At 42.3% G+C, this 18,617-nt stretch overlaps 1 protein-coding gene and 2 long non-coding RNA genes across 3 annotated transcripts; 1 reads left to right on the top strand and 2 right to left on the bottom strand.

Moving 5' to 3' along the window:
• Positions 1–4,922: 4,922 nt before the first annotated feature.
• Positions 4,923–6,765, top strand: LOC134453710 (uncharacterized). The gene is made up of 3 exons (XR_010035708.1): positions 4,923–5,167; positions 5,595–5,764; positions 6,214–6,765. It is a non-coding gene; the product is annotated as an uncharacterized LOC134453710 (long non-coding RNA).
• Positions 6,766–6,854: 89 nt separating this feature from the next.
• Positions 6,855–9,785, bottom strand: LOC134453709 (uncharacterized). The gene is made up of 5 exons (XR_010035707.1): positions 9,220–9,785; positions 8,829–8,940; positions 7,659–7,804; positions 7,161–7,294; positions 6,855–7,036 (listed from the first exon to the last, which is right to left on the bottom strand). It is a non-coding gene; the product is annotated as an uncharacterized LOC134453709 (long non-coding RNA).
• A 551-nt stretch (positions 9,786–10,336) lies between these two features.
• LOC134453892 (olfactory receptor 52K1-like) lies at positions 10,337–11,227 on the bottom strand. Its single transcript, XM_063204640.1, has one exon. It carries the CDS (start codon positions 11,225–11,227, stop codon positions 10,337–10,339), a length of 891 nt encoding a protein of 296 aa, XP_063060710.1.
• Positions 11,228–18,617: the final 7,390 nt, after the last annotated feature.

The raw sequence follows: 18,617 nt of genomic DNA, 5'->3' as shown, positions 1-18,617 counted from the left end.
ATACAGTAAGTCAGTGATTCCCTAGCTAGTCGGGTTGTATCGGTAAGATACGCTGAGCTAGTAACAATGGGCTAATAACAGTGCTATGTTAATGCACAGTGTCAATTTTCCGAAATTCTCCAAAACCGTTTTGCAAATAAACTATTCATTTGATCTCCTAGTAAGCATTAGGAGTTTCCACTTCTGCAGACCAGTTAGACACTCCCTATCAACTTGTTGCCTGAATTGAAGACACCTGTTCTCAATAATCACCGTAAGAAAAACACCTGTTCACAGAATCAGATAATCAGACAGATTCCAAACTCTAAAACATGGGAAAGACCAAAGAGCTCTCTCGAGACCGCAGAGACAGGATTATTGACCTGCACAAATCTGAAATGGGCTACAAAACCAATAGCGAGATGCTGGGTATTAATGTAACAACCATTGATGGAATTGTGAGGAAAATTTTTAAAGTACAACATGATCATCAATAGAACTTGGTTTGGTGCTCCACAGAAGACGTCACCTTGTGGAGTGGCAATGATCATGGGAAATGTAGCCTGCGTTAGTTCTGCCAGGAAGACTCAGGTCACCTGTGCATTACGCAGAGCCAATCAGCGGCTGCCATTTCCTTTATAGTAACATGTCTAACCCTAGAAATACACCAGCGGCGATCTGAGCGAGTCGAGCGACGGAAGTAATTGACTTTGTATTGAGTCGAGAGACAAAAGCGATTCTGGAGACTAGAGCGATTTGCGCGACGAGCGCGACAATTTGAAGTTGAAATCTTTTCAACTTTCTATGACGCGGTTCGGCGACAAGCCGCGACAGCCAATGACTGTATAGAGGTCAGTGACCACAGCCAATGGGAATGCTTGAATGCTTTGCCTTCTGCCTGTACGGACATACTCTAGTCTCCTCAATCTCTCGTATCGCTTGCTGCTACACTCTGTCGCTTGAATCGCGTCGCCGCTGGTGTATCTCTGCGGTAACTCTCCTTTCTTGCTGGCCTAGGCATAGCCGGTCCGAAATCTCCTCCTCCATCCCCCCCACCACCAATTGGGTCCAGTCTTCCTGTCCGGGGGGTTAAAGGTCCAGTTCCTGCTGCACGGCTACAGCAGGCTCTACTGGATCCGCCAGCGCAAGACCCAGGCTGATGATTGGACCTACGCCAAATACTGTCAACTTATGCCAATTCCATTGTCAACTATGTTAACATTAAATTGTTAAATACGAATTCCTCTCTCTGAGTCTTAATGGCTGAACTGAGAAATCGTCCTGCAACCACTTAGGGGGAGTTAGTGAATGACCTCAAGGCAGCAGGGACCACAGTCACCAGGCAAACAATTTGAAACACTTAGCGCAACAATGGATTAAAATCCTGCACTGCCCGAAAGGTACCGTATTTTCGGGACCAAAAGACGCACTGGGTTAAAAGACGCACCACCAAGGACCATGACTTTTTTCACAGACAAGACGCACTGCGTCATAGGACGCACTTCATAACTAATGTCATAATTTCATAACTAATGCTGTTGTTGTTAGGAATGCACAAAAAATAACATGCGTGGCCGAATACACGCAATATCAAACGTTGCCGAATATCACTAGCGTTTTCGAGCAGTTTCTTAAAGTATGACATGAAGCCAACATTAAATTGTACGCATGTTCTTTGAAAGAAAATAAATGTTTAAACACATTTAATGTAGGCTATTCAGCAAAAGATTCATAGAACATTGAAAAAGAATCGCCTGGTATTTCAGGAGTCGCGACCCTCATCTCTCCTCGAGATCTGCTCCGTGTCTCTCCCTCCCCTCCCTCCCTCCCACACACACACGCGCAGGCACAGCGTCGGCCACCCGTGCCCTTTTTTAACAGGAGTAGCCTACTTTTCAGTGCAATCCTGGCTGGAAAAAACATTGTTGCCCATTCATCCATGACGAAGACACTTAGGCAGTCATGAAATAGTGGTAGTGTTGTTGCACAATAGCAAACATCTTTCTCTGACGTGACGATACATTTTCGCGGAACTTCTGAACTCCGCTTTCATAAACCTACCCGACGGTTGTTGTCTGATCTTTTTTCAATGTTCGCTAATGTTTGAAATTTAACTATAGGGTCTGTGCGTAGGCACAGTAGCTTTCTGATAAGAATCACTGGTGTGCCGATCGCAAAGGATGTTGAAGTGCAACTTGTTTCAGTCAAGGACACTGAAATACCAGTCAACGGCCCTTCCACGCTTTTCACATGCTTTAGGCTACTGCAATAACGTCTTGCGAATGCATGCAACCATGCACACAACTATGTCAACGAGAGCGCGTACGCCATCATAACTCTGCATCGAGCAAATAATATGCAACAGCTTGCAATGCGCGCACGAGAGAGAGAGAGAGAGAGAGAGAGAGAGAGAGAGAGAGAGAGGCGTCATTCTGAACAGGTGCCATTGTAACCTGGCTACTGTACACAGCCTGCCCTGCGACGCTCTTGATTACTGGTATAGGCTACCCAGAAGAAGCCTATTTTTTCATAACGTGCAGAGCCGATTCCCCCCAAAGTCGTTCTAAAATATCGACAGAGTCTCGCGGCCATGATTTTTTTCACACATTGGACGCACTGGCTTATTAGACGCTCTGGCAGTTTTTGACAATATTTTATGATTTTATATGCGTCTTATGGTCCGGAAAATACGGTACATGTGGAGGCCTGCCTAAAGTATGCCAATGATTACCTCAAAGATTGAATGGCTGTAACACAGGTTACATTAGGTTAGCATTAGGTTTTGAGAAATGCCCAGGGTGTATGGTTGGTGGTGTACTAGTCAATCATATGTATGCAGATGACCTTGTGACCTTTAGTCCAAGTAGTGCAGGCAGGGCTGCAACAGCTTCTTAATGTATGCTCTGACTATGGTGTACAAGTTGACATTAACTATAACTCCAGCAAAAGCGCTGTATTAATATACAGAAATAAACAGGATAAAAGCCTCAAATTTCCTGTGTTTAGATTGTCAAATAAAATAATCCTCTTGATGTTCACAAAAAGATAAAATACCTAGGCCATTATATTACAGATGATATGAATGATGATGATGACATATACAGACAGTGTTGTAAGCTATATGCGCAGGCAAACACTACAGCCTGTAAATTTACACTTTGCTCCACACACGTTATAGTGGCTCTGTTCAAGGCATACTGCACACCTCTGGTCTTCTTACAAAAAGTCCAGTATGCAGAAACTACAAGTTGCATACAACAATGTGCTAAGAATTTTACTAAAAGTTCCCAGAGGTGGTAGTGTTAGCCAGATGTTTGTGTCTGTAGGAGTAAACACACTGCATGCACTTTGAAGAAACGTAATGTGCAAATTCACACAGCGCCTTGATGATTCCTCCATTCCTCCTTGAACTGAATTGAATTGATGCACTAATACCAGAGAGAGTAGAGAGAGAGAGGTTCCATTGGCCCATTGTTTCCGGGTTCTATTATTGGGGGGGAAATCCCCCTTTAGGCAGACCTAGGCAGACCTGAGGACTGTTCTATTCAATGCTAGGAGCATTATGACACGCCCCTTTAGGCAGACCGGAACCTGGTCACATTAGGTGCCCATAGAAACCTATTATGTTGGCATATCTCTATACTTAAAGAATCTCTGCTAATACTGTTTTCATGCCAACCTGAACGGGGGCCGTTGCCTGCACCAGTTACGGTCAGCACAAAAGTGCTTATCTGCAAACCACCGTTCATACCAAGCTCTGAACTTTTCCAGCATGTGACTGTGTTAGCCGGATGAACCTGCGGAAGTCCCCGTTGCCTTCACGCTTCTGGGAGAAAAAACAAGTCTTTTTCACTTTGCATTGCTAACCAGCTTTACTGTTTGTGAACGCTAAGATCTGCAGCGTGAACAGGCCGACCGGTTCGTGATTAGGTGCGGGAACGGGCCGGCACAGTTCTCAGTCTGCATGACATCTACACCAGAGAGGGTGACATAATACTCCTGGGGTGCATTCCAATATGCAACCTTGCGTCCTCCACTTGTGCTTGTGGCCTCACGTTTTGCTGATGCCCCTCCTCATTGGAGAAAACAATTAGGCCTAAGTTTCCCCGCTGTCAGCTTAGCCAATTTTTTTTTTCGGGGACTATTCTTCATTCACCATCCAGTTTGCAAATTAGAAAATGACTTTACAATTGAGCTTTTGCGAGTTTTGAAATATAATGCTGTTGTCAGTCATCACGGCGTATTACTTCCTGGTACGAGGCCACAAGCACAAGTGGAGGACGCAAGGTCGCATATTGGAACGCATCCCTAGAATCTCTGTTTACACCAGACCAAAAACATTTTGACCCACCCAGTCACATTTCAGCATTATGTATTCAGTTAGCCTGGCCTCATGGGTGCCGCGAGGGGGGGGAAGGTGTTACAGATTCTAAGGGCCCGACAGCACTGGCAGGATGCTGATAACATAATTTGTCATTTTGGGGGCCCAAAATTAAAATCTTTCATGGGGTCCAAAAATGTTAAGAGCGCCCCGGGCCTGCATACCTGAATACATCTGTGCACTGTTCAGAGATGCACCGGATCCACTGCTTAAGATCCTGCCGGATCCGGAACCGGATACCGGATCCTACGAAAGGGTTGAAACCTTCTATTTACTGTCAATGGTTGAAACACATAGACAACTCGCACACGTGGGCCCTTTTTATCACGTTGGCTCAAACTATTTTGACTGAAAAGCCTCGGCTACCGGATCCTGGATCCTGGATCCGGATAGCCTGAAAAACCCTATTATCCTGCCGGATCTTAGATCCTGAATACATCTGTGCACTGTTGGCCTGAACCACATGAAGATGTTTACGTTTATCTGTCTTTCATCCTTAGTTTCTGGCGATTGCACACTTGTACTTGCATTTTTTGTGTGAGTAAAAGACAGGAGTTAAAGGTAGAGTAGGAGATCTTTGAAAAACGGTTCCTGTGAGCTATATTTTTGAAAATACACAGCCCGCCTCTCCCTTCAGCCCTCCCCTCAAAGCCACGCCTTCAAAACACATGAACGCGCATGCAGTCTGTCAAGTGTTCGGATTATCCCGGGAACCCACGAGAGCTCACGAGGCGGGGCTAGAACTAGAAGCCACGTCAAATCGATTAGCCAAGCTAACTTCCAGCCATGGCACTGTCTCCGGCTACGGTAAGAATGTTCAACATCACAATAAACGCACAGGCCGTCATGGTTGCCATTTCAAGAAATATTGATGACAGTAGATGTATACTAGATTAGTTATTGAACTTGACTTGATACATGTTACTTATCTCATTCTAACTTCCTAACACTGATGACAGATGCTATACCGTCATCCTACAGCTACACTACTGACATGGATTTATTTTGACAGATGTGTACAGCAATATACATTTTACTATTGTATTTATATATACCCGACACCACAATCCGTAGTGTTTTAGGCAAGGATGTCAGTTATGTACGAATCTTACGGGGATATTTCACTTGGGTTGCCGCACGCGCAGACACAGGAACAGAGGGAGTAAAGAAAAACAACCGAACTGATCAACGCTAATTAAATTGTTTTGGCTGACGATATTTTCATATGCTTTAGACCTTCCACGACCACGACGAGAGCTCCAGCTTTCCTGGCCCATCACAATCATAACGACCTAACAGCCCAGTAGGACCGATGGCCAGAGATGGAGGAGGAGGAAGATAGACGCAGCAGAGGTCGGGGATATTGATTAGGAAGACTCCAACAGAATTGACGCACTGCTAACTGTAAGGATGTACATTCATCCCACAATAACATATGTCCTGCTGTATTCCTCCAGATGTGTAAGTATTGTATGGATGTTATCACAACAGATGTACTCTATATCGCAACACGAGTAGGCTGCACGAGTACACCTGTTGTGATAACACCCATTACAATATTTCTACTCCTATGAGTACTAGTGTGATATGACATGGTTGTAGGTACACAACACCAGTGGTAGTTCAAGTACATCCATAAAAGCCCTTCTACTTCATACATCTGTGTGCCCCTGGCACAACACCAGTTTGTAAGAAATTGACTGCAAAACGTTGTATGCATACAATTGGCACATCTTTATTTATATACACAATAATGATTGCTTATGTCCATATCGGTCTTATTGTCAATAGTTATTTAGTCCCCATCATCAAATAGAAAATGCATTACATAAAACGTATTTATTGCTTTGCAGGCCTTGATTCAATCATTGAATTTGAAGCAATCTCATCGGTTACTGCAGCGTGCCCTGATCCGTGACCCCAGTTTGATGTTCGACCTGGCACATGACATCTGGTCCTCAGCCACAGCCCAGTAGCACAACCAACCTGGCGCCTCTGCGCAATCTGTAAGGAGATGCCCATGAACATTGAAAGGAAATGCTGTGGTGTTCTCAGTTTTGATGGAAGACTTTGGGCTGATGTAGGACTAGGTGAGAGAAACGGACTCTTCAGGCATGCAGCCTACAGACAGTATGGGGCACTTGAACAGGGTTGACGTTGTAATACACAGTACAATACCCAGGATTAGCCAGGGTTACCCTGCTCCACTAGAGAAATATAAAAGGTTTATACAGAGTACGGTATAAAACACACAAACCGGCAGTGTGCAGAGTTTATTTTTCATTATCTGTAGGAGCATTAATCTGTACATTTATACATCTCACCTTTTTTGTTTGGAACCATGTTTGTCTTGTTACCTTTGTTTTTTTTTAATACATAGAAAATAAATGCAACCTGTCAAATAATCTTCTGATTGTAGTCTTGTGGAATATATAAATTATGTAACCATGCATTTTCAGTCAGAGAATGAATAAAAAAAAGCCACACAGTCAAATTGTGTCCACCAATATTTACTGTCATTGAAATGTATGGACAATTTAAACAATGTATTACACATGACACTAGATACATTACTTTATACTATATTTACAGTTGTCATTACCACACAAAAACTCGGGGAAGGTGGGTAAGTGCAGCAACTGTGAAGGGCCTAGTCTGAGGTTGGAGGCGTCTGTGCTGTAAAAAGATAAACAGAATTAGAAATCACATATCTGACAGTAGCTCCAGTGACATTTTAAATGTAAGTAACCTGGGTTGTTGGGGCAGGGACACCAAAAATAACTCCTTTATCTGGGCTCACCTGGTTGTGAGTGTCTGCCGTCAGCCATCCCTCTTGGTGCAGAAAGTCTTCTGCACAGGACGGTGCCCTGAAGGTTGACGTTCACAGTATGCAGCCTTCATGTCCTGGAACTTTTATTGTGCAATTTTCCATATCTGAAACAAGCAATGTGTTATACTATATTAGGGCTTCATTACATCAAATTACACAGCAGGGTTTTACAGGGTGTTGGCTACAGTCCCAGGAGCAAAGTGGAGTTGTGTGCCTTGCTCAAGTGCACTTCAGCTGTGGATGGAGATGTAGGTAGGGAGAGGTAAGGATGGGATTTTAACCTGCTTCTCTCTGTGATCTTAGGACCACCTCTCACCATCAGGTGATGGCTGCTACCTCAAATTTCACTCATGGCCCAAGTTATGATCTGTAATCAGCATTGTTTTTACCTTACAAAAATAAATGTAAATGCATTCAGCACCATGGGGGGCTGTGAAGACCTTTGAGTATATTTGCAGAACTACATACTGAATTGAGCCATCCGCCTTTCTCTTGGTTGGTGTGTTGAGATGGTGACTGCAGTCCAGGCTTCTTGGATCGGAGGAGAAGAGCTGTAGCTTTTACTGGCATAAGTAGGCCTATGTGGTTGTGGAAGGACCCTGTCTGCGGTTGACCTGAGGGAAAAAAAGAGCACAAATTGCATATTAGCACAGAGCCCATGCTAAGACCATAGACAGATAAATCATCTGGCACAATCTGCATGCAACCAACAGAACCTAGAAAGAGACAGATTAGCAGCAATACACAAAGGGGACAAGTACACAAAAAACATGCAAAGTGTTCTGATTAGGTGCATGGAGGTAGTCTGTGTTGATTCCAGCAACCTCAAAGACTGAAAAGTGTCCCAGTGTATTGAATTGAAACCTATAGCGCGTGTGCGCGCACACATAGGAATATGATAATTTAGTGTATCAATTACAACTACAGGATCTGTTCATATGCTTTTGTCAGATAGAACCATTGTTTCTCAAAGGCAGATCATTCCAAAAGGGATAGTAGTATCTGCAACTGGACGAAATTACACCCACAAACATGAAAAACATTTTAACAACTCAAAAGGCAGCCTTGATGTGAGAGTGAACCTGATGAAGCAATAGCGAAACGCATTGTTCAGCAAATAAACTACCAGTGTGTGGTGATTCATCCTTCATTTACTTGGCAGCCTTGATATGTTGTGATACAGGAGCAAGGAACAGCTATGGAAAACACCACAACATTGGAATGGACAAAGCAGAACATTTCTATATAACCATGGTAAAAACAAATAATGTACCGGCATCTCCATGTGATCATTCAGTGTAGCCATCACAATAAAGATCTGCTGTGTAGCCGTCATGGTCATTAGGTGGTATTTATCAAATGCAAAACTACTGTCTTCTCAAAAACGACATCAGCGAGTTAACAACATTAGTTCTACACCCACAATCATGTTACATTTGAAAACCCAAAGGCAATCTATTTTGCAATGCTGGAGTGGCGAGGTTGTGCTTGTGCTTGCTACAGTATTACCATCGTCATACAACAGAGACGTACACACCCAAAGCAAACCATGCAAACGATATATTTTTGTAAACCACTAGAAAGACATGGGCTTTGCTGGTCAAAGTAATGTGTGTGTAAACATGGTAGGTTACTTACTTATTACGGGGTGAATCCGTATTTAGTTACTGAACGCGGGTGGAGAAGGGGAATTGAGAACAGGTGCTTCCATCCTCCCAGCTGGTTTGTCGCTCGTTCGCACAACTAGATTCTAGTAGCAAAACACACAAGAGTAACCGTCTGAGTTACACAGAGCAATTCTGAAAACGTGTTTATGCGCACAGAATAAATGCCACAGGGGGAAAAAAACACCAAAAATAACGCGATTAAGGTAGCAGCTATGTTAAGCAAGGTAGCAGCTAGATATGTTGGAACTTGAGCTAATCCTCTGACCCCTCTCAATGGATAGGCCTACTTGCTTAAAAAAAAAGACACCACTGTGTCCTAAACCAATTCACAAAATATTATACAGACAAATATATTACCTCACCTCTCGATTAGAAATGTGGTCACCAAAGCCTATGTTTGAAGCCGCTGCCGTAGCCGACATCTGTGTCCAAGAGTGTCAGGTCCCATTTCCAATTGTCAGCCCGTGTTGGAATCTGGTCTTGCGAGTCCAATGACTATAATCCAAGGGACTATGTTATCCTGACATGGTTAGTCCAGTGTAACAAAAGCCAAAGTTCTTCCTGTAGCTCTGCAAAAGCCAGCAAAGTTTCCAAGTAGCTCAGCCTGCTGCTAACTCTCGTTACCTTGCTAGCCGAGTGATGATGAGCCTCGTCGCGTGTGCATGAATGATGGGGGCGGGGTCGGTCAAGTTCACGAGTCGGTGAACGCGCAGGGAGGAGGGGTGAGTGATGGTGGTTGATGGACGTGTCAGAAACCAATAGAAGTGATGATGAGTATTACTTCTATTGGTTGCCGTTTTCTTCTGACTACGCCCTCTACACTGGACCAAAAGATTTCGTTTTTTTTCCAAACACTCTATTTTAATGGGTGCTATGGCGTCATGAGGGGTTTTTCAGATGATATGGTAAAACATGTTCCAGAAAAACATCTCCTACCCCACCTTTAAGTTTGCGTGTTGTGTGTGTGTGAGTCCTTGTGTGACTGTGTCTTTGTGTGTGTGTTATAAAACGGTCTTGAAGGCAATCACAATAAAGCATTAGTAACATCTATTTTACTGTTCTTTTTTAGAATACCATACTATATGTGAATACAATAACACCAGTATTTGTTAAGATTACATGCTTTGGATTAGGATTGAGTGAATACGTTTTTTTTTTAATAGGCGATTTTTAAAATATACAACTAAAATATACCATAAAGTGTGCAGTACATATTACATATTGTTACATGTCAAACATATTACATATGGAATGACTCAATTTCAATAACAACCCTCAACAAATACACTGCAGTAGAGTCAACAGTAACTCTTTGAGCACAAACATGGATTTCACCAGCTGCAAACTTCATTCAAAGCAGTCATGATCGTACATCGGTAGCATTTGTAACAGTCTTGTCAGACAAAAAGTACATATATGCAGTGTGTCATAATGGAACATGTGGAAGAAAACTAACATTCAAAAATCATTTGTCAAGAATCACAAAGACAATCTTCTGATAGCTTTTGAAAATCTTTGTCTAATTTCCTTTGTTTTTATACCATACACAATTGGATGCAACAGTGGAGGAATAAGAATCCAATTAATTGACATCAGAATATTCACACTTTCAGGTAAGATGGCACTGACCCTGTTATAGCATAGAGAAAACAAGCTCACTAGAGAAAAATTTACAAAGATGATTATGTGTGGAGAGCAAGTTTCAAACACTTTCTTTCTTGCATTTTGTGACCATTTAAAACTCAGCATTATAATTCTGAGATATGACAATAGGACTAGACATATTGGCAAGGCTACAATAATAATGATGACAATGATACCATAGAGGTTACCTGCTTGCCTTTGAATAGAGTTACTGTTTAGACATGATAAAGCGACTACAGCTAAATTATCACAGTACATCCTGGCAACATTGTTCTTACAACTATGCAGTTGGGAAGTCATGACTATCTGAACAAGTATTAGAGTTGTCGGGATCAAAATTGCAACTAGCATCAGCTGCTTAACTTTCCATGGTGTCATGACAGTGTGGTATTGCAAAGGCCTAAATATGGAGACAAATCTGTCATAAGCCATCACTGCCAGCAGACAGAAGTTATTAGATCCATAACATATTATCACAAAGGCTTGGATGAGACATCCTTTATGTGAGATAAGAGGATTATTTGTTGAAAGGATACGCATCACCTTCGGCCAAACAGCTGTGCTACCAATCAAACCATTTAGAACTAGACCAAATAAAAAGATGTACATTGGTTTGTGGAGAGAGGTATCTAGTAATACCAGTAACATAACACTAACACTGGCCAAGACAGTGGCAAGGTAAGTCAGGAAGACAAAAGCCAGTAGTACATATCTCATAGAGCCCATGCCTGCATAAACAGTCAGAGTTAAAGTGTCGTTGGTGAATGTTGTATTGATCTCCTGGGGCATCTGAAAAAGATATTCAGAAACCATAAATATATTTTCAGATATACATCAAAATGATTCTAATACATGAAGAATCAGTAATCCTTTGCTTATGCAAACTAATCCTCTTCAGAAGTATTGCCACATAATCTTTATCTGGCTTCTGTTGCGGTCCTTATTGCCAGTACCTGTCGAGGGTAGACTCTTAAGACTAGCACAGCCACGACCATGACTCCTCAAATATGGCCTTGAGCGTCAGCTCTCCCTGTTTTATAGTTAAAGGGACAAAAGGTAGGATGACGTCGTTTGTGCGGTGCCCGTGGCATGCCTGTCTCAAAATGTACACCGTGATGAAAAAATGCTGTTCAAATAAACTCGCTGTGAAAATGTTTTTCATAACGGAATGCCAGCAGCTGATACAAATCTGAATACAGTATGCAAAGCGATTTTTCGTCTGAAAAGTGTTTACCATGACACTCGTTCGGACCGTGCTCTGTCATAAAGTTGCATTTGGGATTTTCTGACAGTGGACCGTGGAAGTGGCCGTGAGAGTCATCATTCACTTACTTAAGGGCCGTACACACACGTCGCTGCTAGCCCATTGATGCCTGATGTTGCGTTGCGCAACATTGGCCCTGGCGCCTGGAGCTGCATTACGCAACATTCAGGCTCATGAGATTTGAGACAACTTTATTAAAAAATCTCTGTTTGTTTGAGATCAAAGAAATGAAAGATGAGAGTCTTAGCGTTTAAATGCAACTTTGTGCATATTTTTATGTGCTTCAGAAGCTGAGATATTTAGGTTTTTATAGGCTGAGGGAAGTTTTTTTTTAAAAGGGCTCAGACATTCAGCACCCTTCTTTGCAGGTGCCTTAGGTGTCAATGGGCTAGTTACTCGCTCAGCGGATGAAGTCAATAGAATGTCTACGTGTTCCAGCGAGTCTCGCTGGTGAGTAGGCGAGGAGAGTACAAGCGATGCGATGTGGGCGGGTTCCGAGATAAACTTATTTTATCTTCGAGCGACGCGAGTTAAGCGAGTAACCAATTGGAATGCAGGATACAGATTATTGACAGGTGACGTTGCCCCTGTGGTGTTCTGACCACCCAACTTCTGCACGCCATCACACTTTGAAGTGTTGAGGAAAATACATCCAATACAGTGTACACCATCAAAGGCTCATATGCATGGTTGTGCACAGCACACGATCAACGTTAAACAGCGTAGGCCTACATTTTGTTTCGTACGGACGTTATTGGCGCTGACAGCGGGAACCATGACAACCAGTAAACAAAATCACCCAGAGCGAGTGGCAAGTAGGTGAGTGAGCAAGTAGCGAGTAAATAGCAGCGACGTGTGTGTACGGCCCTTTAGGATTCACAAAACCATTGGCTGACTCGAGACAGTTGGCACGGTTACATGATGTTTTAAAATGATTTATCCGGAGTTGGAACAAGTTTGCCTCATTTTTGCATGTTTGGGATGAAATACAGTCACTCTAGAGCAGAATGAAGGCAAAAGGATGCATTTTGAGAAAGTTTGATAATATCACGTTAGCCTCGTTAGCCATATCAGCTATGCAATATGATAGAATACACACATTTAAAAAAGACAACAATTTAAAGTCTTGCACAGCTCAAAACAACGTCACACGTACCACCGTAATATGTTGAGGGTATGCACACATAAACCGAAGTGTCCAAAGCCCTTCATGTACTCTTGAAAGGTCTGCAGAATGTGTTTTGTGAAGCCAGTACCTTGACAATATCTACCGTAACGGTCAAGCCAACTTTTTGAGACAAAAGTCCACGATTGCCGAGTGCGTCGCATCATCAGCTGTGGTTACTCGCTCCGGAAATAATCATAGCTCTGTAATAAGCACGGACTTAACACATTAATGTGTTAACATGATGTGGACAAGTTAGTGAGTGATATTGTAGATAGTATTGATGTGAAGGGTGTAGGCATACCGAATTATGTGTTAGCCTAGGCTAAATATTATTTTTGGTGCTCTTGTGTGAAAAGACCTTGTGCCATTTAACCCCGACGCAGGGCGCCCTCCAGCTCTGTTTCGCTATCGTTGTCGACTTGAAAATTTGATCATGTGGAAGTGCATCCCTAGGCACAGAGAGATGTGCACGAACTCTGTTGTGTAGCCTATTAACTGTTCTGTTCAACTTTGGACTGAGAGCTTCGAGGCGGCTGCTCAACTTCGGAATCTCGAAGTGGACCCCCCACCCGCTCTCCTCTCTTGTTCTGCCCACATGATTGACAACCTAGACCGAGCTGCGTGAGAAAGCGGTCTCACGTGCAGGATGACTCGAGTTGGTGGGATTACAGGGTTGAAGTATGGCTCCAAACGGTAGCTCTAGCCTGACTATTTCAAAACGTGTTTTTATTTTCCCAAAAGTAAACGTTCTTGTGGACACTGATGAACAATTAAACAAACCGCTGCATTTTTAGGGTGGCGCGAGCTCCAGTTTGACAGCTGATAATGCCGGTTGGAAGAAAATAGGCTATACATTTCACTTCGAGATTCCGAAGTTGAGCAGCTGCCTCAAAGCTCTCGGTCCAAAGTTGAACAGAACTGTAGGCTTGTTCGTGCACATCTCTCTGTGCCTTGCGATGCATTGACACATCACCAAATGTTCAAGTCGACTATGAAGCGAGCGAAACAGCTGGAGGGGCGTCCTGCGTTGAGTATTGTAGATAGTATTGATGTGAAGTGTGTAGGAATACCGAATTACGGTATGTGTTAGCCTAGGCTAAATATTATTTTTTGGTTATACATGATGTTCTCCAGTGTCTATTTGAAAGAGGAGAAATAAATAAACATGAATTGGACTTTATGAAAGTTGACCATCCTATCACCCCGGTCATCTACACACTGCCCAAGATCCATAAAAACATTGAAAACCCCCCAGGGAGACCTATTATCTCTGGAATTGGATCTCTCACTGAGAAGATATCCACTTTCATTGATTCTTTTTTAAGACCCCATGTAATGACTCTCCCTTCTTTTGTCAAAGACTCTATGGACATGATCAGGGCATTAAAAGACAAACAGTTACCTATTGAAGGCATCATGCTTGCGACCTTCGACGTGGAATCCCTTAATACCAACATACCGCACGATGGCGGAATTGAAGCGGTCGATTTCTTTCAAAGGGACAAACATTCTAACATGACCCCCAGTGTTGACTGTATAAAGACACTTACTGAAATCGTCTTAACTAAAAACTTTTTCATGTTTAAAAATGTTTTTTCCTTACAGGTTAAAGGCACGGCGATGGGCAGCACTATGGCACCTAATTATGACAATTTATATGTTGGACTGTTTGAACATTTTTTTTGTTTTTAACCCTGATGTCAACCCTTTTCTCCACAAGATACTAACTGTACCGAAGATTTATTGATGACGTACTGGTCTTGTGGTTGGGTACAGCCTCTGAGCTGTCTGCTTTCCAAGATTTTTTTAATGTTAAAAGTGAGCACCTCCGGTTCACTGGAGCTTTTAATGAGACCGCAATAGACTTCCTTGATATTTTAATTTCAAAAGATGATGGCTTTTTAAAAACCGATTTATACACAAAGCCCACCGATAAAAATACAATGTTACATGGGAAGAGCTACCATCCAACTAGCTTAAAACGCAGCCTACCCACGAGTCAATTTAACAGAGTGCGCCGCGTATGTAGCTCCGACAAGGATTATGCACTCCGGAGCGCACAAACGTCTCAGCGCTTCAGAGAGAGAGACTACGATTAATCTTGGATTCAAGCTGCGTCTGATCGCTTTAAAAACATGGGCCAAGAAGAATGCCTGGATAATAAAAGGCAGGCCAAAACTGACAAAAGACTGACCTGTGTCTCACAATACTCTCCACTCAGCAATGAGTTTGAGAATATTGTGCGTAAACACAGGCCTATTCTATGTTCTGACCCTGCATTACGACATACGTCGTTTAGACATCTGCCACAGTTCGCCTATAAACGCTCGCCAAACATCTCAAATTTGGTAGTAAGAGCTGACCAACCACCAGAAAAACCCGCGTCGTTCTTCTCACCTATCCCCGATGGAAATTACAGATGCGCCCATGCGCAATGCAATTTCACTTATAAGTGCAACACTTAGGCCTATACCCATCCACACACCGGGAAAGTGCTGAAAATAAAAGGAGTCATTTCATGTAATAGTAAGAACGTTATTTACATGATCAAGTGCCCGTGCGGCCTCGTTTACATAGGCAAAACCACACGTTGCATCAAGACACGCATTGCGGAGCACAGAAGCAGCATACGCCTCAATGACCAAAAAAATCCAGCGGCTGTGCATTTCAACACCTTCAAACATAATCTGTCAACATTAAAATACATTTACATTGAACAGGTCTCCACCCCCCGACGCGGAGGAGACATTGATAATATTCTACTGAGAAGGGAAGCATACTATATTTACATGCTAAATACTTTGTCTCCCAAAGGTCTCAACATGGAATTTGACTTGAAGCCCTTACTATGATTAGGCTATGATGTATTGATGCACGCAATGTGTCTTCTGCACACACAAAAAAATCCTTATTCATGATTGTGCAGACTATTGTGACTGATTGTCTTTGCAGTGTGTTTTTTTATCTTTTTAATCTGTTTTGTTTTTTTGTTTTCTTCTGACCACCGGTTGTAATCACTGGTCTTGAATTTGTATGCCAGCGCGCCAAGGCGCATGCTATGCCACTTGTCACCTTAGGGTGCGCTCACCTTTCTGCCAGGTAGCCTACCTGTAGGTCATGTGATATAAGTCAACTTAGACCATTGTTCTCATTGCCTGAGGAAGATCCCTCTGTTGGATCGAAACGTTGCCATATGTTTAAATGAAATAAAGTATTTTTGGAGTTAATACACAGTGTGCAGACCGCTTCATCACACTGCTGAGAGATCACCACCATGACTCCTCTATTCAGGGGAGGATTGACACACGTGACGTAACCATGTCTCATATGTCTCTATCAGTGTTCATTTTAAGAGGAATTTTTAATTTAGTTTTAGTCTCTTGACGAAAATGTAATTTTCGTTTCAGTCACAATTTAGTCATCTAAATCATTTTTGTTTTAGTCTAGTTTTAGTCGACTAAAATTCATACAATTTTAGTCCACGAAATCTAAAATAATTTTAGTCAACTAAAATATTAGGCCTACCGTATTGGCCTGAATATAAGACGTGGTTTTTGTTATAAAAATAGTACTCTAAAAAGGGGGGTAGTCTTATTTATGCGCTAGACTAAATAGCGTCAATATATATCTTTTTTTTAACTTAAACTGAATGCGGACATTATGCTTCACAACAATGCCACAAAACTCAATAATGGATAGGTTAAGAGATTGTTTTGTCCATATCAAATTTGCAGATGACTGTTTCGTGATGACTGTTGTAGGCTACCGCATGTCTATCAACTGTCAATGTCAATGCTATGCGGCCGACAGTGCAAGAGGAGAAACACAACAGTAAATCGCGGCTCCTTGCTCTGCTTTTATTTGTGTTCAGGAAAGCTTTGGTTGTTCTCTCTGGTCACCTGACAACACCACTTGAAACTAAAGAAATGAAGGGTGATTTGATGAACAACCTGTAGGCAAAGTTTTGAATGCTGTCATCAACCAATCAATGGTCATCGAGTGCGCGAGAGAGTGGCGCCTTTTGACAAGAGGTGCCTATTAATAATGGTTAGGGCAGGAGATTGTCTTGGTCATATAAAATCACTAAGAGTTTTACCCTTGGTACGAAATGAATACCAATCGGACTTCTGATGTCAACGTGGTGCTGGCAGCGCATGGGTTTCAAATGCAATGCATCAATCTGCTTTTGGTCGGTTTCAACAGTCCAACGGAAAACTTTGGATGCAGAAAATGAACGGCAATTGAGCGACACGGCTGCTGGTTAGATATCGCTGTCAACTAAGCATTTTGCAAAATCTGTGCATTGCATAATAGGTAGCCTATCTCTACTGGACTGGTTGCCTGACTGGCGTAGACTAATGCTCTGAGTGTAGGCTATGCTGCGTCGCACTTAGAACAGGCGGGTCCAGGCGGCTGTAGCCTCCTGGCGCTTGACAGGTAAAGTGAGCAAAGAAAGGAAAAGGGTATGATTAGCCATCTGCGGTCTATTATCATGAAAATTTCATGAAAATGAAATGCTTCCTATTGGTTTTCGTCTCCGGTGGTATTGTAGTCACATTTTATTTTTTTTGACGAAAATATAAATCAATATCGTTATATTTTTCGTACGAACGCATGCTGCTTTTTTCGTCATCTTTTTATTGTCGTCAGGGGAAAAACAATCGTTAACGATAATTATGACAAATATTTCATCACGAAATTAACACTGGTCTCTAATTGAAGGTTCTCTGGTTCTCTGTGAAGTAGCTAGAGCTCGCTATCTCGATGTGTGTGTGTGTGTTTTTTGCAGGGATAATGGCTGCAGAGAAGTTATTGCAGACCTAGCAGAAAACGAAGAGGTGAAATGTTCACAGGTTTCAACCTAGGGCATTCCCTGGCAACCAGGTTTTGGGATTGCTGAACCTTATTATGCCCTGGCGATTTCATAGTCAGAGACATTGCCGCTGCTAAGGGTCAGGAGCCCCCCTTATAATTAAATAATAATAATAATCTACTACTAACTAATAAATACATGTTGAGTAATGTTATTCAATATTTTTTATGACATTTTTTAGTCAGTCAATCTCAATTTAAGAGGCCCCAATTTTTGGGGGCAAAGTGGTTGGTGCTCCAAGCACTGGTTAGTGCCCTAGGCACTCTGCATACTCGGCTTGTGTCTAGCTGCGGCCCTGGTCAGAGAATTTCTGCTCTCCTAGTTCCAGTTAATGGTCGCCATTTAAGTCTATGAACTCCACATCTGGAAGTCTAATGAGAGCTCAAAAGCCCGCATAGCAGTGCGTGTGTAACTGGTGGTGATAAGGTGGACAGTTGTTTCACCATTAATGCCAGTATGTAGGGACCCTTTCACACCTGTGTTGCGCTGAGTGTTTCATAAATTAATGTGTACACTAGAATGTAAAAAGTTGCTTCAACTGTGTCACATTTTATTTATTAAAGCCGTTTTTTGGGTATCAGTCTCTACACAGCTATATGTTTGGAAAAGACAGTTAGCCTAGGACGATTGTTTTCAAACATCTTCCTCTGAGCAAGGAGTTCAGAAAATATTTAATGTCTTGACAAACATTTTTTTTTTTTTTAATGTCCTCATGGTTTTAACTTCACAAAAGTTACAGTAAGAAGAGCTTCCAATAACCCTTTACACACAATTTCCTATTGATGCATTGAAAATGGATGCAAACTAACAA

This window comes from Engraulis encrasicolus, chromosome 8 (genome assembly GCF_034702125.1).
Source record: "Engraulis encrasicolus isolate BLACKSEA-1 chromosome 8, IST_EnEncr_1.0, whole genome shotgun sequence".
NCBI lineage: Eukaryota > Metazoa > Chordata > Actinopteri > Clupeiformes > Engraulidae > Engraulis > Engraulis encrasicolus.
The sequence above is the reverse complement of the archived record's forward strand: the minus strand, read 5'-3'. Positions and strand labels throughout refer to the sequence as shown.